The sequence below is a fragment of the Leuresthes tenuis genome, unplaced genomic scaffold (assembly GCF_036924035.1).
Source record: "Leuresthes tenuis unplaced genomic scaffold, fLeuTen1.0.hap1 SCAF_12, whole genome shotgun sequence".
NCBI lineage: Eukaryota > Metazoa > Chordata > Actinopteri > Atheriniformes > Atherinopsidae > Leuresthes > Leuresthes tenuis.
The window spans coordinates 15,989,832-16,008,576 of NW_027325366.1; the positions used below are offsets into that span (position 1 = coordinate 15,989,832).

Genomic DNA, 18,745 nt, shown 5'->3' on the forward strand with positions numbered 1-18,745 from the left:
TCACTGTGGTTAGTTAAATAGTTGGACAGTGAGAGCATGGGGTGGCCCCAAGTCAAGGCTGAGGCTGTCTGGGATAGTGAGTGGAAATATCAAAAAAGGCAAAGGATTGAGGAGGAGAGACAGGAACATGCAAACTAAATGAGGGAGAGGAAACTATTATAGCGACCTGGTTGAAAAGTTTCTGTTGAGGAGAAGCTACGTATGGAATATATGGGTTGATTCTATAGTGCAGCTATCCCATTTACTGTCACTGTTCATTGCCTGCTGTTATTTGAGCACAGTGGGAAGGAATGCATTACATAAGATGATAAGATACTCACTCAACAAGACAAATACAAAGTTTGCTCAGCGGTCATCTAAACATAAACGGAGAAGAGAGAGTAAGTTACAAACCAAATACAGACTGTCTTCAGTTCTATATTCCTCAACTTCATTCCATGAGCCAAAATAAGTGACAGTTGCTTAACATTTTTCCAGTGGCTTTAGAATGAGTTGGTAGTGATACAATGAAAAAATGCTGATCACTTTGTTTGAGTGTTAGGTGCCCTAAGGCTACACTTCAGCAACAGAGTTGGAAGTGTTTGTTAGATTATGTAACTGTTCAGCATAAATCTGGGCTAAGGAGCACGGGGTGGATCTACAAGATCCCCTCTACCCCCCATGACTTGCTGGGTTTAACCACATGTCCAGCCCACATTCTTGAGGCTCTGCTCACTATATTTTAAGGATATCTGTATATGTTTTTACGAAACATTAAGATATTAATCAAACTATGTCGACCTTGTCAGCGGCAAGTCTGCTGACATATGATTTCATCATCTGAACACACACTGAAAGTATCATGCGTGATCGTAATCACAATATTGCTCGAGCTTTTATTTTCTATTTTTATGCTTGTTGGATGCTGCACAAAAGAAACATTTTTCCTAATGTTTCCAGGCTGTTGTGAATTGGCTATATTTAATGACTGGAATAAAGGAGAGAAAATTCCTAAGCCAAGTTCCCTTAAATCCACAGGGGTTCGTGCAGCTTATAGATCAGCCCTCCAAGAGGAAGCAGAGCCAAGACATCTGTGTGACTCGCAGGGACTGATCCCTTCAACCAGAACACTGGGAATAGGAAAACCAGGATTATCTGGTCACATTGCATATCGTGGGCATGTATTCTCTGCGCAATTGTACATCATGCCCTCCCTTATTGCTATCCAAGTACTCAGTGTCAAATTCATAAAGCAAAATTAATAAAACAACCAAGTAAGCATGCACTGTTAGATACACACGTGTATATGTGTGAGGTGGAAAACAATGTTGACAAGGCTTTTATAATGATATCTGGAATCACAGGAAAGGGAGCACTCAGCACCAGAGTGTCTTCACCTATGCTGTGCTGATGTACTCTGTGTGGAGGCTCTCATTATCCACTATACACTATGTTCCTGTTCAGTGGGATCTCTGCGGTCAGATGAGAGTCCCACTTGCCTAAGGGTAAAAGGATGGTGATGGGGATGACAAGAGAGTAGGGCTTAACTGTTTCACTGTATTATGTTTTAAAGTTGCAATAATGGTGTAAGAGATTAAGATAATTTCATCATTACATCATTATGGTGTCCGTCCTGCTTGTAGTTTAACTTTACAGGGTGAGTAATTGAAAAGATCATCATTGTAATGGTTGGCTACAGAGGGATGCATCAAGTGGTACCGCACTATTCATTTAGAGAGAGATTTGTCCGCAGACATGGAGTTTTCATTTCATTCTTTATATGCCGAGTATGTACAGTACTGACTAAAGTACATATGCCCATGACAGGAGCCAGTGTCTGAACAGGCAGGAGCATCAAGGAAGGGAAGGTTGTGTTCTCAAATGTGTGACCTCCTGTGTCCTAGAATGTTGCCTCCACCCAACCACACCCCTGTTCTACACGCACACACTCGCACTAACATACACGTATTCCAACCTAGACAGGCCAGGTTGCCAGAGCTACACAAACTCCCACCCATTAGCGGCAGGATTCCAGGATAACCATGGCAACCAGTCTCTCACCCCCGGGGAGACGAACAGTAGAACTGAAAGGCTCCATTCAATTTCCACATCCCAGTACAGCACACACAAAAGGACACACATGCACTTCTTTCACACAGTAACATACACTCACTGACAAGCACGCACACACACACACACACAGATTCGCACACACACACAGACATGGACACGTCCAACGCAACCCACTTGCTCTAACAGCCTCGCAGTCACTCCAGCCTTCCCTGCCTGCCTCCGCTGGGGTGAGTGGGAGCTTGTTAGAGAGACCGCTCACTACATCCTCTCACCCACGGTCCTTGACTGCACATACACAGCACACCAGTGAAACGTTAATTACACCTCACTCATTGTGATTAGACACACTTTAAGAGGAAGATGACAGACTTTATTCTATGCACAAGGATGATCTTTCTCTTCCCTGGAGGCATGAAAGCATCTTATCGAGCCCTGTACTGGGCCGTATTATCTGACTGCATCTGGCATGTGTGTGCTTGTCTACCACTTGTGTCACATGGTGGATACAAGGAGGTGAGGCTGCTGTCATGTGTAGAAATGCTCACTGACACCTCAGATTGTCACTTCAATGCACAGCAGTAAAATAAAGTTATGAAAGAAACTGTGCCATGTTGAGTCAAATTTTTGTTATGTGGTGTTAGAGAGAGGGGCTGTCAGATTCTTGGCTAATAAGGATGTAGTTATGATCTTTGGTGAAACCTCCATCCCACTTGAATGAGCGCAGCATGCTTCCCAAGTCTCCTCTCACACAGCAAAATGTACTCAGTAGGTGGGAAGTCAACCTTTTAGGTGTCACATTTATAGAATCACAAGGAATGAATGGAGATATATAGGTCAAGAGGATAACAAACTGAAATAGGCTTTGTAAGACTTTTAAAAAAAATGAAAAAAAACTGAAGGAAAGGATTGGCAGAAGGATACATAGACATATAAATGACTGACAAACAGCTCAGAAACACAGGGTGTTGATTATCCCCTGCTCACACTGGAGCCCACACAGACCATTACATGTAAGCGCAGCTTGAATCCATTTGGAAATGATCTATTCAAGAAAAGTGGGGAGGTGAAGATGTGAGAGAGCGCAATGTCTAGTAAAGATGGCTGGACAGGTGGGAGGTCTTACAGAGAAATGAGGTCAGAAAATAATATAAAAGGGTGTGGTGTTGTTTTGGAAACAATGTGGGTGGAAGGCAGCGAGGAAGAGAGATCTGGAACAAGGGGTGGTGGAAGAAGGGATGAAAGGGGGACAGTAACTCAGCAAGACCAAGTCTTATCATCTCTGCATCAAACTTGTTGTGTTTCTTGAACAAATCCATGCAATGTCCAGGGAGACTATTGTTTTTACAGGAGTTAGTGGTGGTGGACACTTTAATTTCTGGCAGACTCTTCCCAGCTATCTTTGCTTTTTGAGTTTCCACAGACTGACGTCAGCGTATGTTCAGAGTGCACTGAGTCACACATATCCAGGCTCTGCCCACCACCTTATCCTAGCATTTCTGTCCTTTGTGGCCTCATGAAAAGGTAGTACGTATTCGCAATGCATGATGTCAGACCCTCCATCCTCATGTCACACCCAGTCCCTTATCAACGATACTATACAGCCAGATCTTATAGGATTTGACCCATGACATGCAAAAAAGATAAAGTCAGCTCAAGAACTGTCTGTACCGTATTTGATCTTTACATGTAATCTGCACTTTTATTTGACGGACCCACATGTAGGAGTATATCTGCTTGTCTGACTCACTCCATGTCTGTCTGACCACCCCCTCCTTAAAGCCTAGCCAGCACTTTAGTTGTATCTTTCTCCTCCTCTCCTGCCTGTGTTTTTCTTACTCATTGCCAAAGTGACGTGAGCCAGGCATATAGCCACTGGATAATGTGATTAGAAGGGGCTCAGGCACAAAGTCTCCACTCTGATCATTTTGGTCACTTGGGACTTTGGTCACATTTGTTGGGGATCCCCAGGTGGAAAAAGCCTCAATTAGATCTTCAGACACGTTACTTATGGTGTGTGAGCTTCACCTCCTTTTAACCTCGTTTTAAATGTGTCAGAATGTGTGCACCAGCTCTGCTTGAGATGTCTGCAAGTGCAGATGGCCAAAAGGGAATGGCAGGGGAGAGGCATCATGTCTGTTTCAACTTAAACTGCACGTGCATGTACATACATATAAATCTGTGAATCCCTTGCGTCAAAGGATACTAAGTGTGTACCTCTGGCCTCCAGAGGCCCAGCAGATGTTGAAGCATTTGATCAGGTAAGCCAGGCGTTATTTCCGAACATGTGCTTCAGCTGGCCCTTGGGAATTTTTTTTGATAGTGTGTGTGCCAGACCGCTGGGGGAGAGGGTGAAGAGAGGAAGAGTGGCTCTTGTCAGGAAAGAGATGGGGAGGATTTAGACATGACAGGCATGTAATTATTAGCAAGATTCTCCAGGCAGTATTTGTGGACATACCTGTTCTCATTGGAAGATACCAAGAGAATGGACTGGATTGGTGATGGGAGTATGAAGAGTATCTATATGTGTGGTTCTGTGTTTCTTCTATGGCCTTATTAATGTCCTCTGCCATTCCAATCTGTGACCATGTACCATCATGCCCTCTGGCAGCTACATCCATGACAGTTACAGACAAAGAAAAGCACTCCGGAGGAAGCAAATCTGTCACCTTGCTAACTAAAACATGTCAGTGCAGTAGTGCTGTGTGCCTAAGCGAACCCATGCCTGTGCTGTGTGGATAACTGATTGGAATTCAAGCTGTTAGAGTGAAGTGTTTATTTCATAGCTTTGGAGGAGGAAGACACAATGAAGGAGCTTTGAAAGAGCTGGAGCAGCCGGTGTATCGACAGAGTCAGGAGAGAGGAGGAAAGATTGGAAAAGAAATCAAGGCACAGCTGAACTATGAGATATGGTGAAATATATGCATGTGTTTGAGTATGTCTGTGTTTGCCTATGTGTATTCTTGTCCTTGGGGGAGCCAACTCCTCTCTCTAGAATCAACTGAGCCCACCTGAGTCTCTCTGTCCCACCCCTCCAGCTGTTTCCCTCACTAACTACCTCCAAATCGTATTCCAATCTCCATCCTCCAAATGCAGTAACTTCCCGATCTCTGTATTTGTAAGCCTGGTTCCACTCACACAGCCCAAACTGCATGTGTTTCTGCAGTGTTGTCATGTTTACCCTTTTGCCTGAGAGCCACATCATTGATCTGAAGTACGGATCACCATGGTGGAAAGTTGTGGCTGAGCTGCTGCAAAATATACTTTGACCTGCAATACTTTGCACTGATGGCTGGGAACATGTGTTTTCAACTGAATTGACTCCAGCTTCTAGTCTGCGCCACAAGCAGAGCAGTATAAATTCCCATATAAGGCAGGAGGACCCATTCTAACCTCCCTCCTCTTCCTCCCCCTCCACTCTCTCGCCTCTACCCCTTCACTCCTTTAATGCAGCTAGCTCATACTGTCGGCTCACTTTCCCCATTTATCTGAGAATGTGGTCCATTGCCCTAAGATACACACATGGCTACAAGCACACACACACACCTTATAAAGGGCTGCCTGAGAAGTTCTGAATTGTACATTGATCATTCTTTCACTTTTAGGACAGATTCCATTCCGGTCTCAAGTGTATTGTTATACAGAAATGTTTTCATGAATATCATGGTAATATTCATCTAAAGTAGCCTCTCATTGATTTATTTGAGTTGTTCTCTTCTTTTAACATTTTAATTCTTTGGAGGTTTTCTGAAATTAATAAAAGGGACAACTTATACATTCAGAGTGAAAAGAATATAAATACACCCATTCTGATAACTAACTGTTGCTTAAACGTAGAAATGTCATGTTCGGGATCACCATTAACTGTTGCTAGTAGCTTCTCTGTGACGATGGAGAAAGTTTTTAAAGTTTGCAGAAAAAAATGGGAAGTTATATCATCAGTTATTTGGCCATAATGACAGAATGTATGTTTGGAGGAGTGGCGATAAGAAATTCAACCCCAAGAACACTATAGCAACTTTTAGGTGATGTTGGTAGCAGAATAACCACAAACCATATGCCAGAGAGTTGAATTGTTGGTGTTCTGACAGAACAATGATCCCAAACCTACACAAAAACTGGTTGATTCAGTCCTGACTCAACTCCTAAGCTCAAATCAAGCCCATTGGGGCAATGAGACGCCTGTCCATGATGAGTGCATATAAAGGTATGACCAGAAGTGTACTCATTTTGGGTTTTCCAAGTGAAATATCTGTTTTGACATCAGCACATAAGCATTTTCCCCAGGAAGCTGCACAGTATAGTAATCATGATACCAACACTTCTGATCAAGCCTCATAAAACCATACGAAGGGATGAGGAGAGCGGGAAGCAGGGTGGGAGGTAGAGATGGGTTGAAGGATGAAGATAGCAAAGATAGAGAGCATAAAAAAACACAAACAGAGCTGATAAGACCCTCAGCAGAGGAAGTGTTGTTCTGGGCCAATTCCCTGTGGACACCCAGTATCCAACTCTTCCCCTGCTGCAGGATGTGTTCTCGTGTGGGAATACACAAGGAATGTGGCCCCTTTTGTTTAGTGTGCAATAGACTCCTGGTTGGCGGTCATTTGTGTGTCTTATGTGTGACAAGCTCCAGGCTTGGCAGAGGCTGATCAGAGCAGCACTCAACAGTTCTCTCTGGGTAAGACCCTCCTAGGAAAACAATGACTGAGCTTATGGCTGCTATCTTTCAAAGCCCCTCCTTGGCCAATGAAACACTTGCAAGGCTCTCCCAGTGATTTTTTTATTTATTTAAAAGCCACATATTTAACAATAGGCTGAGATGGAGACCATATCAGTGGTTGCCAGCCTATTTTTGTTGGAAGTAAACTAAAACCTTGCCAGATGAACTTCAAAGTCCCTTTCCTTACACCACCAACCATGTTCCAAACTGATTTTAAACTCGATTTGATTTGCCCCTATTACTCATATTTACTATGTTAGAGCGATCTTTTCACATAGTTCAATTAATAATATGTAGATGGTTTAGTGAAGTGTGATTTAAAAATGACAGTAACTCTTGTGTTGCAGTCTTTCAGATTTTAACTATGAATCTATGACTTTAAAATAAGGATAAAATCATATCCAAAACTGTCAAAACTACATTCTGTTTTTCTGACTTAATTTACAAGAAGTTGGGACAAAGTAGTGAAATGGGGCTGTAGATCGATAGCACATTAGTGAATTCCCAATAGATCAGTAACCACATTGGGTATAAAATTTGAATCCAAGAACGTCTTTCAGAAGCAAAGTTCACCATTCTGTGGAAAACTGCAAGCAAGCAACTCAAGGTTTTTTTTTTTTTCATCATCTATGGCAGTGTTTCCCAATCCTGGACCTCAAGGCACACCGCCCTGCATGTTTTCCATGTGTCCCTGCTCCAACACACCTGATTCAAATGAATGGGTCGTCCTCAGCCTTCTGCAGAGCTTGAAGACCTGACCCATTTATTTGAACACATGGAAAACTTGCAGGGCGGTGTGCCTTGAGGACCAGGATTGGGAAACACTGATCTATGGGAAATAACATTTAAATATTCAGAGAGTGTTCAGAAATCTCCAAGACCATTCCCGAATGCTCAAACTGCCACAACTTCTGGTTCTATAGAGGTACTCACACCTGCTAATGATCAGCTGTTTAAGTGCAATTTGATTGGCAACACTGCTACTTACCCTCCTCCTTCCTATGGAAAACTCCTGCATTTTGGCTTAGAGTTGCTGATTAAATAACGACATGTGTATCATTTTATGTATTATTGTTCATCTTTGTGATGAGTTGACATAAGAGAAGTTGGTTTCCTTAGCGATGTGACTTTTTTTTTTATAGGTTTTGTGTAGACTATGGACTGATTTTTGATTCAATGAATTTGATTTGATCATGATTATATTACAATGAATTGGATCTTAATTGGTTTGAATTGGACTGTGTCTTTGAAGGGACAAGAGATGGCATTTGTTGTGATTTGGCGCTATATAAACTAAACTGAAGTTAATTTAATTAATCTGAGGTTGCATTCACCTAAGACCTGCTAAGAAGCAGATTATTACTGTTATGTCTTGATATAAAACCTAGTGACTGTACTGTTTCTTTCACATGACTGTATCTATAACCTTTTCTTTAACTTCTAATAACAAGCTCACCGTTTATATTTGCGAACCTGCGTGCCAATTCATTCCCCATTTACATTAAAGAACAGTTCAAAAAGTGAGGCACCCGTGACTGGGACTCAGTAATCTACATTAAAGTGGCTTCATCAAACCAGTTTAACAGCATGGAGCGGTCATATTTTCAATCAATTTAACAGCCACATTTTTCTGCCTTTCTTCTATTGCAAGTGAGGCTAGAATTTCTCTTTCATTCACTATGTTATGGCTTATTCAGAAATCCACACAAGGCTACATGTTTCTTTGCAATACAAAAATTTCACTGCCTAGTTGAGACGTGTGGTTTACGTTGCCCAAGGCGTCGACAAAAGAACAATGCTTAAAAGGCCTTTAAATAGACTCTCTAAAACTGTCTAAGCTTACCTTGGCCTTTTATGCAATGTCTATAAACACAGTACATCTCAGCTGGAGGCTACATCCTACACTTGGAGGGCTAAAGCAACACGATTTCTTTATGAGAGCCTACTGGGCTGGAAAGACATTTGTACATGAGTAGACAGAAAACAAGGCAAGGTGAGGTTTATTGAAGCATTTGTGACAGTTTCTTTGCTTTTGTGTAGCCCTCATGTTGACAGTTTTAACACAGTGATACAAGTACTATTAAGTACTAAGGAGTCAGAGCACCCGATGTAAAATAACTGACCACAACAATGTGATTTCCTCAGGTTAAGAGAGAACATTCAAAAATGCCATTTGCAACTTTTGGCACAAGAAAGAAAAAAGAATTGGGAAAAAGTGGGGAAAAAGAACTGCCTTTTTTTGTTTGACTCAAGTTTTTACTACCAACATTTGGTATCTCTATAAGTTTTTGTCTTTGTAGAAGCCAAAAGAATGTAGAACAGGTGTAGTGAAAAAAAACAGTTACATTTTAAAATTCATCACTGTATTTTGGGTGAATTCATTCCTTAATTGTCAGCATATCTTTGGTTCGACGACTTGTCACGATGCACGAACACTGCTGTTAAGCAAAATACAAGCAAAAGCTGCGTTTCCCTGCATTTCACGTATCCTTCGACAGATCTTAACATGAGCTTTTCGATATGCATTGCACGCTGAATCCCTGCAGTTCAAAATTGACTTTTTCTCTAGTATGTATAAAAAGTTTGGTGCACACTTTACCAAATGACCCCTCAATTACCAGAAAGCCATTATGCCTTGACAGGGGGTATCTTGCTGTGAATTAACAGCCGTAACTCAAAAGTGGACCACTTAAAAGTGCCCTAGCTATGTGCTATGCTGCACATGATTGCTAAGCAAGCATACTGCGGCGGCTGCTATAACATATGTCCTCTAGGACTGAAGCCTTCACAGATAAAAAAATGTACACTAAAATAGACACAAATGTGTCACCGCAACTTGTCACCAAGGGCAGGAAGACTTATAAACAACCACTTCTTTCATGATAGAAATCACCTTGATTTGATTGTGAGGGTGTTCTCTGAAAGAAAAAACCGGGGCTGTTTTTCCTTCGATAAAAAGAAGAAACGACGGTGAGTCAGACATGGAGGTGGGATAAGAACTGAGGGAGCCAGGGACACTCTGAAGTCATATAAACTGTCTGTCCGTACAGTCAGCCAGTTCACTGCAGTGTCTGTGTGTGCACATTGTAGTGTATATAAAAGCCAGTTTTAAGACAGACTTCATCATCGCTGAAAGGAAAAGCTTTTTTAAGTTCTCATTTTTCGTCCCTCAGCTCATCTAAACAACTTGAAATCTCGATCCAGACAACACCAGGTACTTTTTTTTAAACTACAGTAGAAGATTTCGCTGGCTCTGTCAAACCTGGCAAAAACAAGCTTACCATACAGACTTTTCTTTTTTTTTTTAACAGAAGCGTGTATGCTCAGATCACTTCTCCACCCTAGTCTGTTTATTCTGTGCCTCCCGGGGAGTGTGAGCTCCGCCTCAGAGTCTGAAGGTGGTGCTAAAAAGATGCGACGCCGCTAGTCACACAGGAAACTGAAGAGGCAGACAACCTCACATCCTGCCTGAGCTTAGGAAGAAACACTTCCTCCTTAAGAGCAGCAAATGCAAGTACTAAAGATGCTTCTGTGAAGGCGGTGATGCGGTGCTGAGAGAAGATATTAAACCGTATACTGGCAAAACATGTGCCTGAATGTCTCTGTGATGCAAAAAGTGGAATATTATCACAATGATCTTTGGAGGGGAAATACATTCACAAAACAATTCAAGTGAATCAAATGCAATAACAAAGTAATGTCACGAGCCTGAGGCCAAAGATCCATCGCAGACATAAGTTCAAAAAGAACAAATCTCCACTCCATGATCACACACACTGGTAATGGCTGTAAGTTGGCCCTGAGGTCTAAAGGTATTATTTGCCCAACAGGCACATTCTGTTCACTACTTTTTGTGGTGCTACTTAGGTAGTAAACACATCAAGGCAGTGCTGAAAAATATTTGCAAAGGCATTCATATTTTCTCACTTGTGTCAATCTAGAAATGTCCCTTGTGATTAGAATTAAGATCCAAACAGTGAAGGATGACGTGCATCTTCATCCAACCTTCAAAGTGGCAGTGAAACAGATGAGACAAACATCAACTTTTATGCACAATGGAAACTCTGTCTGCTAATATAACTGAAACCATCCTCCCACTGCTTGTTCATCTGCTGACAAATATCACATATATTTTCCCAAACAGTCTTTATGGTTAGAGACATCCCACATTTACAAAATGCTCTTGTACAGCATCACAGAAATGCAGCGGAGCTCAGTAGCCGCCCTCTCAGCAGTCTTCATTTGTCAACTTTAGTATCTGCCTGTGCGTGTGCCCAGAGCAGCCAGCCCCCTGTTTACCATCAGGGCTTCTTGGCTGCAGTTTTGGCTTTCCCGTTGGGTCCTGTTTTGATCTGGGTCATCTCCACATCTGTCAGGGCGTCAGGGGGAAGGCATGAGCGCATGCGTTCAATGGTCTTCTGGTGAGCTGCTCTCTCCTGCTCCAGGGAACGAATCATGTGCTTCATTTTGCTCTCCCGAGAGAGGAAGTTCTCCACGCTCGTCTCCAGAGTCTGAATCTTCTGCCGCGCAGCCTGGAGGACACAAATCAAACCCCAGTAAATACAGATACAAAACAGACAGTGACATTTGGACAGAGGGTGAGCAAGGAACGCAGAAGTTACAACTGCAGACAACTCCACAGAACTCAGGACAAGGTGACTTTGCAGCAGAACTGTAGCACACAGTTTCTACAACAGTGCGGTCAAGTGTGACTATATTTCATGCAGAATACAGACTTTGCGTAAATCACTTATTAAATGTTGCAGAAGCAGTTTTCCGACTCCTTCAGAGGAGGAGAGCAGTAACTCCCCCCGTCACATCACATACGAGCAGCTCAGTAACTTTCGAACCTTCATTAATATGAGGCTCATAAGGAGAGACTTTACCAGTCCTCCTCCGCAGATTCACACTTCACCAAAATGATAAGGAGTATCTGGAAAACATACAGTTTGCAGTCCTTTGTCTTGGCAACGTTTCCACGTTTCCTTTGTGTTTTAAGCTTATGTTTTAGTGCCATCTATGGACAGTCTAAGACATTACCACTGACTGACAACCTCACTTAAACACAAAGTCTCTCCTGTGTCCTTTGCATTGATATTGATTCAAAAAGTGATTCATTTACTGGCAGATCACACATTAAACATTGGCTGTAGCATTCAGAGAAGAGAGTATTCACAAAAAAGGTAGATAATCAAACGAGGAGCCTGCTCCTTTTCTTTCTTACCTGAAGTTTTTCCAGCAGGTCCATGTTCTGTTTCTTCAGCTGCACATTTGTCTTTTCTAATTTATCGAGCCGGTCAGAATCATCAGGCAGCGGTCCAGTATCCAGCATCTCATCCTGCAGGACGTGGTACTCCACTTCGTACGCGTGCAGTTGCTTTGAGATATCCATCTCCATGACCTGGTGATCAACAAGTACCACACTGAGTCACATGCCTCCAAAAGACAAGTCATTGCACTAGTTTTGTTATCTGCATTGTGATCAACAAATCCCCTTAAAGCAACACGCGATGTGAAGCTCCACTGTTGCACAAAATTATTTTGACATTGCAGTGGACGACATGCCCCTGCAATACAATGAAAGTGAGCAAAACTGTAATTCTGAATCAGTCTAACAAACAACAACTATTTATGTCAGGTACTTAGTGCTTGTATTATTTTTTGTAACACGCTTTGAACCACATTTTTGGTATTAAAGGCGCTATAGATAAACACTTAATTAAATCAGTAAATGCACTACAAACCTACGGGAATTCCAACTGAACTTTTTTGTCCTTAAAGACATTTCATCGCATATTCATGAGGCTTGCTCAGTTCTGGCTGTCTGGTGGTGAGACCCAGTCCAACTTTAAGAGTTGTTGAGGTCAGCCTCTTTGGATGAGAAGTTAAATATCTTCAAAAACCAAAAAGAGAAGGCCCACTTTCCATCTCTTGAAGCACTTGAGTAGACATGACTGGCACAACTGAGAATCTAAAGTGATGTATTAAGAGAAGTGTGATTTTAACATTTAAACCCACATTTACTGGGTACTGGACTGTGAATTTATGACATGCAGGATGATCCCTTTCCTTTTCAGCACAGAGGGTGAAGCAAATGTTATAAAAAAAAAAAAGGAGAATTCAAGGAGAACTGTTTTTAATTGTTTAATTGTCTTTCACTTTCTTTATCTGTGAAAGACTCAGCCGCTGAGTTTGTGATGCTTTTTTTTGCCGTAGTTTTTAACTATGACATGTTTGAAAAGATGCTTTTCTTTTTTTTGCTGTTGCTTTTTTTACAGCAATACACACTTATCCTGTCTGCTGTTGCCCTTGCTGGCCTTTGATCTAAAATGAGCAAACCAGTTCAGTGTCAACACTGTACGTGTCGTCTCTGCACTGCTGCTACCTTCAATTAGACAAAATGGTTTAAAGCATCTGCAAATCATCACATGCTGTTTTTGATTAGCATTGTAGCCTGCCGGCACTTTTTTAAAAGAGAGTAGATTCTATTACATGGGATAAAATATAGACCACAGTGCATAGTATCGAACACTTTTAAATGCAATAACTAACAATGACACTGCTCTCACTTTGCTACTTTTAATGACACTTTTGCTGCAATGATATTGTCTTAAAATTTCATCTCTCGAAGCTTTCCACCCATAAAAACATTTCTCATCTCACAATGATCAAAAAGATTACAGGTCAGAGTGACATAAAAGCTACTGTTAGTAACTCAATGTATATGGTTGCGCTTAATAATCTAAAAACCTGGGACTGTATCTCATACAACTTCCCTTTTTGTACCTTGGCAATGGTCTGCTCCATCTGCACTTGTGTGAGTGTGGGGAGTGTAGTTTTCAGATAGTCCACAATGCTCTCGAAGCTGTCGCACTCAACTATCTCCCCCTCATGGCTGCTCAGCAGACAGAGGGCCACCTTAAAGATCACCTCGGTCCCCCGGACAAACACAAAATCTAAAATACCAAAAGAAAAAACAGGCACAGCATGACACAAACTAAACTTTTAAGCTGTAGTTATTAGGGGGTGAGCTTTATGTCATCCTCTTTTGAAAAGCAGAGCTTTGCTCTTATGAGCCCTGGCTGTAAGCAAACACAGGTAATTAATCAAAAAATATATACCAAAGATACGGGACACAAAGCCCAGGGGGAACTGTGAGGCGAAGAGAGTGAGGAACCACGGTGCTGCGTAGAGGCTCGGGCAGATCTCGTGCTCCTCAAAGTGATTGTACAAGTCACGGTGGTAGTCGTGCAACAGCCTGGAGAGCTGGTACATCTGAATCTGGGAAAACACAAGAAGATAATACACACTCAGGTCAAAACATGCCATCTAAAAACTAACTGGTATATCTGGATCTGTAGGGGAAAGAGTATCTTAGAGCAATCTAAGAGTTACTAGCTGACAAATGAAGCTTTAACCAAACACAAAGCTCCTAATGTCTCACCAGTGATGTGTTCGGGACTTGTTCAGACAAGCATCAAGGCCACGCTTTTGTTGAGCTGAAAAAGCTCTTAAACAATATATTACAGAGAAGAGCACAGCGAATAAATAAAAGAAAAGCAGAAGTTAGCTCAGGCTAGAATTAGGCTGTTATCGTTCTCTCAATTTCCTGACTGTTGCAAGGAAGATAAGTAATACCTTCACCTCCTCATGAACCGCGAAGAAAACGGCACGGATACCTCTTGTATTGTCAGCTTTTAATTAGTCTTAAAGGAATAGAACTGCAGTGGAGAGAGAATCAGGAGGCTACCGCTTGGCTAAATGGTTACCTGAAGTGGATTAAATATTACTGTGAGGTCAGCTGATGTTTAACCGAAGCTAACAGAGCAGGTGTGGTCTGAGTAAGAGGTGGAGACAGTCGACTAGTGTTTGCTGATGCCAGCTTATACAACCCACATGAGGCCTGTGAGCCCTGCAGCAGCCAGGATGCTCACTTAAAAGTGAATGTAAAAGTCTGGCATGCTTGTTAACTATGCCGTGCTTAGAAAAGGCTGCAAATGTAATGTAGGATTCAGGTTTGCTTAAATTTGAAACTGCTATGTCCAGAAGGATATTTGCATGTATTACTATCTACAACAGTTTGTGATATTTTGAAAAAAATAAAAAACCTTCTGCATCCTCATGTCTCGTAACAACATGAAGGTTGTTAGGAGACCAAATGCTGGAGATGGCATTCAAACTTTTTTAACCTTCCTCCTTGCAGTTCTTATATCATAAAGCAGCAAATATTTGCTCTGAGTGATGGATCGGAGCTGCAGAAATGTCAGTTTCTGGAATCTTTCAATATGCTGGTGTGATATGTGCAGAATGCGGTTTAGCATTGTACCACTAAGTCGGCAAACCATTCCCCGAAAGTATGCCGTGAGGATGGCAGCATTTGTTCCTCCAAAACAGATGTGCCAGTTACACAAGTTGGAAGGTGCACTGATAATAAGGAATCTGTTCTTTTGCTGGGAAGTCGCAGTGTCCACTGATTTCAAAGAGAGATTCAAATTTTGATTCGTCTGAACTCGGGATGGCTTTTCACTCAACAAAGAGAGGGCTGTGGTTATTCTGGAACTCGCTTACACAAGGTTTTGCTCTGTTGAGTTTGAACTCGAGTTTATCAATACAGCATTACAGCACCGACAATGGTTTTCAGAAGTGTTCCTGAGCCATGTATGTTTTTAATGGCCTGAAGATCAAAAATATGCAGTGTTTGTTTACCACCTTGTCCCTTGCATGTGGAGATTTCTCAAGATTCTTTGAATCTTTTAAGAATGCTGATGACTGAAAATGTTAATTTTCTTTGCAGTTCTGTGTTAAATTACATTATTAAAGTGATTAAAGGGTTGCTATTTGCCAACTAAGCCCACTAGGTGATGATTAAATGCTGTAAAAATAACTGCAATTAATGATTTAGTTGTGTTTCTCTGTTAATTAGAATGACACAGTATAAGCTTCCAGAGTATTTCATAATTCAAACAACTCTTCCATCCATCCATTATCTAAACCATCAATCCGTCGGTCGGGTCGCGGGGGGGCTGGAGCCTTTCCCAGCAGTCATCGGGCAAAAGGTGGGGTACACCCTGGACAGGTTGCCACATAGAGAAATACAACCACACACGCTCTAAGGACAATTTAGAGTCACCAATTAACCTAACATGCATGTTTTTGGAGGGTGGGAGGAAGCTGGAGTACCCAGAGAGAACCCATGCATACATGGGGAGAACATGCAAACTCCACGCAGAAAGGCCCCAGATGCGGATTGAACATGGAACCCGCTCGCTGTGAGAAGATGGTGCTAACCACCACACCACCGTGCAGCCCCTCAAACAACTCTTTTCATTTATTGTTATTATTATTATTATTCAATCCCAATTCCTTTTTTACTTATGAACAGCAAATGCACAACTGCAACTAAGTCATATGCCTGGTAAAAAATTATAATTTGACTTTTAATTTGAATCTGATTTTGAACCTTTATTTATCGTGCAGCAGGAATTTGTAGCCACAGTGTTTCCACACAATGGTTCCTCGTGGTAGTAAGATCCTATATATTCCAATCACATTCAAGTGGCTGATCCATTTGTGCACTGACCTGCAGGGAGACCATGTCAGGCTTGTACTGCCGCCTGATGCCGAGGTCGTACATCATGAACTTCAACATGTCGAAAGCCTGTTCTTCGCTCATGTGGAGCAGCAGCACGCCAGCCACAAAGCTGATACCCTGGCAGTAGCCAACCTGTGCAGCACAAAAGAAAGCAAACGCCATGTACGGCGCATTTTCTAATGATCAGAACCGAGCGGCTTTACGGCGATGCCTTTAGAAGAAAGAAAAGAGGATTACAGTATGCACCTCTGTATCCAGCAGAGAGTAGGCCTTCAGGAGGTTGTAGAGGGAAAGCTGCCCCGCACCAAGCTGGGCTGAGAAGTACTGGTGGGTGGGGAAGGTCCGGCCTAAGGAAGGATACAGATTTACATATATAAGCTTTTTCGTATGAAGAAGAATAATTTTGAATGACCTAGATATGGTCTAGATAAAGTAATTGTTGACTGGCTCCACTCCTGCCCCATACTGCTGCTGCTGCTGCTGCTGCTGCTAGTAATCAATCATATATAATCCACTGCTGTTCACAATATACATCAATATCACAAGTTTTTTTTTTCTTTTTTTTTTTTTTTTATGGCAGAGTATAACATTTCCTGCCTCCACCCCAGCTCAGGCTCTGACTCGTCTTCAGTCTGTCTTGAATACGTTCCAGTAAACACTCCTTAAACCCAGGATACTTTTAACTGTAGAAAAGACCAGGTATATGGTATTCTCCTCGCCTGTGACTATAACTATCATTTGTTAAAACTCTTAATGGTGAGTCAAACTAATGTCCAGGAATTTGGCTTGATGGCAAACTGTCTTTCAAGTTTTATGTTAAACATCTGATTTAAAAATTGAAAATTGAAAGTAGGCTTCATTTATTGGATAAAACAGCATCTGTCCTTCTCCAACCATATCACTTGCATACAGCAAACCTCCAAATCTGTGGAGATATTCTGTCTAGTCAGGCTTAACCTCCCCGGAAGTTAAGCATGGTATATTGTTGTGCATTACACTCCTAATCATCACTGTTCTCTGTATCAAACGGCCGGGTGGACTTTCTTACAGCTGAAAAGAAATAGTTGCCCCATATTATTAATTTGTAAAGCTTTACGGTGGAAGCCTCCAAACAAGCTCACATCTCTTCTCTCGTGTAAGTCGAGCAGCTACGCAACACAATCCAGTAACTGTTTAACTTTAGACGTCTAATGTGTGCTCGGATGTTGGCAGAATTGGTCTCAGTCACCTTACAAAATCACACACAGCCTTCACATTTGATACCTGCAAAGCTTCAACATCTGAAGTTTTAAGTTAGCGGGTTGTTTCTGTCTATTTGTTTTCTTGGAAATCTTTCTTGTTCTCATGTCTCACCTGAAAAAGGGACTGAAATTTCAATGGAACTGTCTGACTGAGCAAAGGCCCATCCACTTTTACACACCTAAATCCACCAGAATGGCGTGCTGCTGTGCGGTGAGCTGCTTGAGCAGGTCGTGGTAGGGGGTGTCCGGGACATGCTGACGATGGGGCTGTCTGTGCTGCAGCCGGTGCTGATGGCAAAGGAACAACCAGACCTCCCCACGCCGGCTCTTTGGAACTCCTGGACACAGAGATCAAGCGGTGCACATCAGAACCACAACATATATAAGTTATGGTAAACGTTCTAAGACCTACAGGTAAAAGTTTATTTTCCTTTGTTGCACATTTTGCTCATTTCTTGCCTAGCAAGCTCACACACATGCACATCCCTGACCTTGGCAGAGTGCTCGATATATATCCTCCTTGTCTTGCGGGTTTGTGGTTCTGCCCGGGGCCGTTAGCTTTCTCTCCCACAGCGCCTGCGCTTCTTTTGAGCAGTGGCTCACTTCCTGGTAGTTGAGCTTTATCTTGCGGATGTGCAGCTGATCTCGACTTGCTGCAACACAACCACCAGAATAAAACCAGATCAGAGAAGATATTAAACATCATCTTCTCAAGTAAGACTCTCTCATCGCACCAGAAAATCAAAAGCAACAAGAGGACAGCGCTTCAGAGATTTCCTTTTGTAAGTCAGAATGTAGATGAATGAAAGACATCTGATTTGGGAGCAAATGTGAACACAGACCTTTGAACCCTTTGTCTGTACGCACTAGTTGCCATGGAAAACCCGCCGTTTAAACACAAGACACAATAACCCACATTGACAGCAAAAATCCAACCCTATTGTGCTGAAGAAAAAGACAAGCTACATCAACACAGAGACGAGAGGCACAAGAGGATAAAGAAACACAAACACTATGATCATCCCTTAACATGCAAAATAAATAAAAGCTGAAATGAATGACGATAACAGCAAGCCACCAGAATCATGCAAAACCTCTGCCTTGATCCCAAAAGGTTCCTTTTTCATTGCTTACCTTCTA

The 18,745-nt window shown here is 42.1% G+C and overlaps 1 protein-coding gene across 3 annotated transcripts in view; it reads right to left on the minus strand.

Annotated features, from left to right (window-relative positions):
* Window positions 1-8,754: 8,754 nt before the first annotated feature.
* The window catches only part of tbc1d4 (TBC1 domain family, member 4), a 32,795-nt gene continuing 22,804 nt past the window's right edge, over window positions 8,755-18,745 (minus strand). For all 3 annotated transcript variants that reach the window (XM_072396620.1, XM_072396621.1, XM_072396619.1), the window contains 8 exons: window positions 18,097-18,258; window positions 17,785-17,943; window positions 16,611-16,711; window positions 16,353-16,496; window positions 13,894-14,053; window positions 13,559-13,728; window positions 11,997-12,173; window positions 8,755-11,304 (listed from right to left, as the gene is read on the minus strand). In XM_072396620.1, the coding sequence (XP_072252721.1) occupies window positions 11,074-11,304; window positions 11,997-12,173; window positions 13,559-13,728; window positions 13,894-14,053; window positions 16,353-16,496; window positions 16,611-16,711; window positions 17,785-17,943; window positions 18,097-18,258 (1,304 nt within the window). In that variant the 3' untranslated portion in view covers window positions 8,755-11,073. The remainder of the gene's footprint in view (window positions 11,305-11,996; window positions 12,174-13,558; window positions 13,729-13,893; window positions 14,054-16,352; window positions 16,497-16,610; window positions 16,712-17,784; window positions 17,944-18,096; window positions 18,259-18,745) is intronic.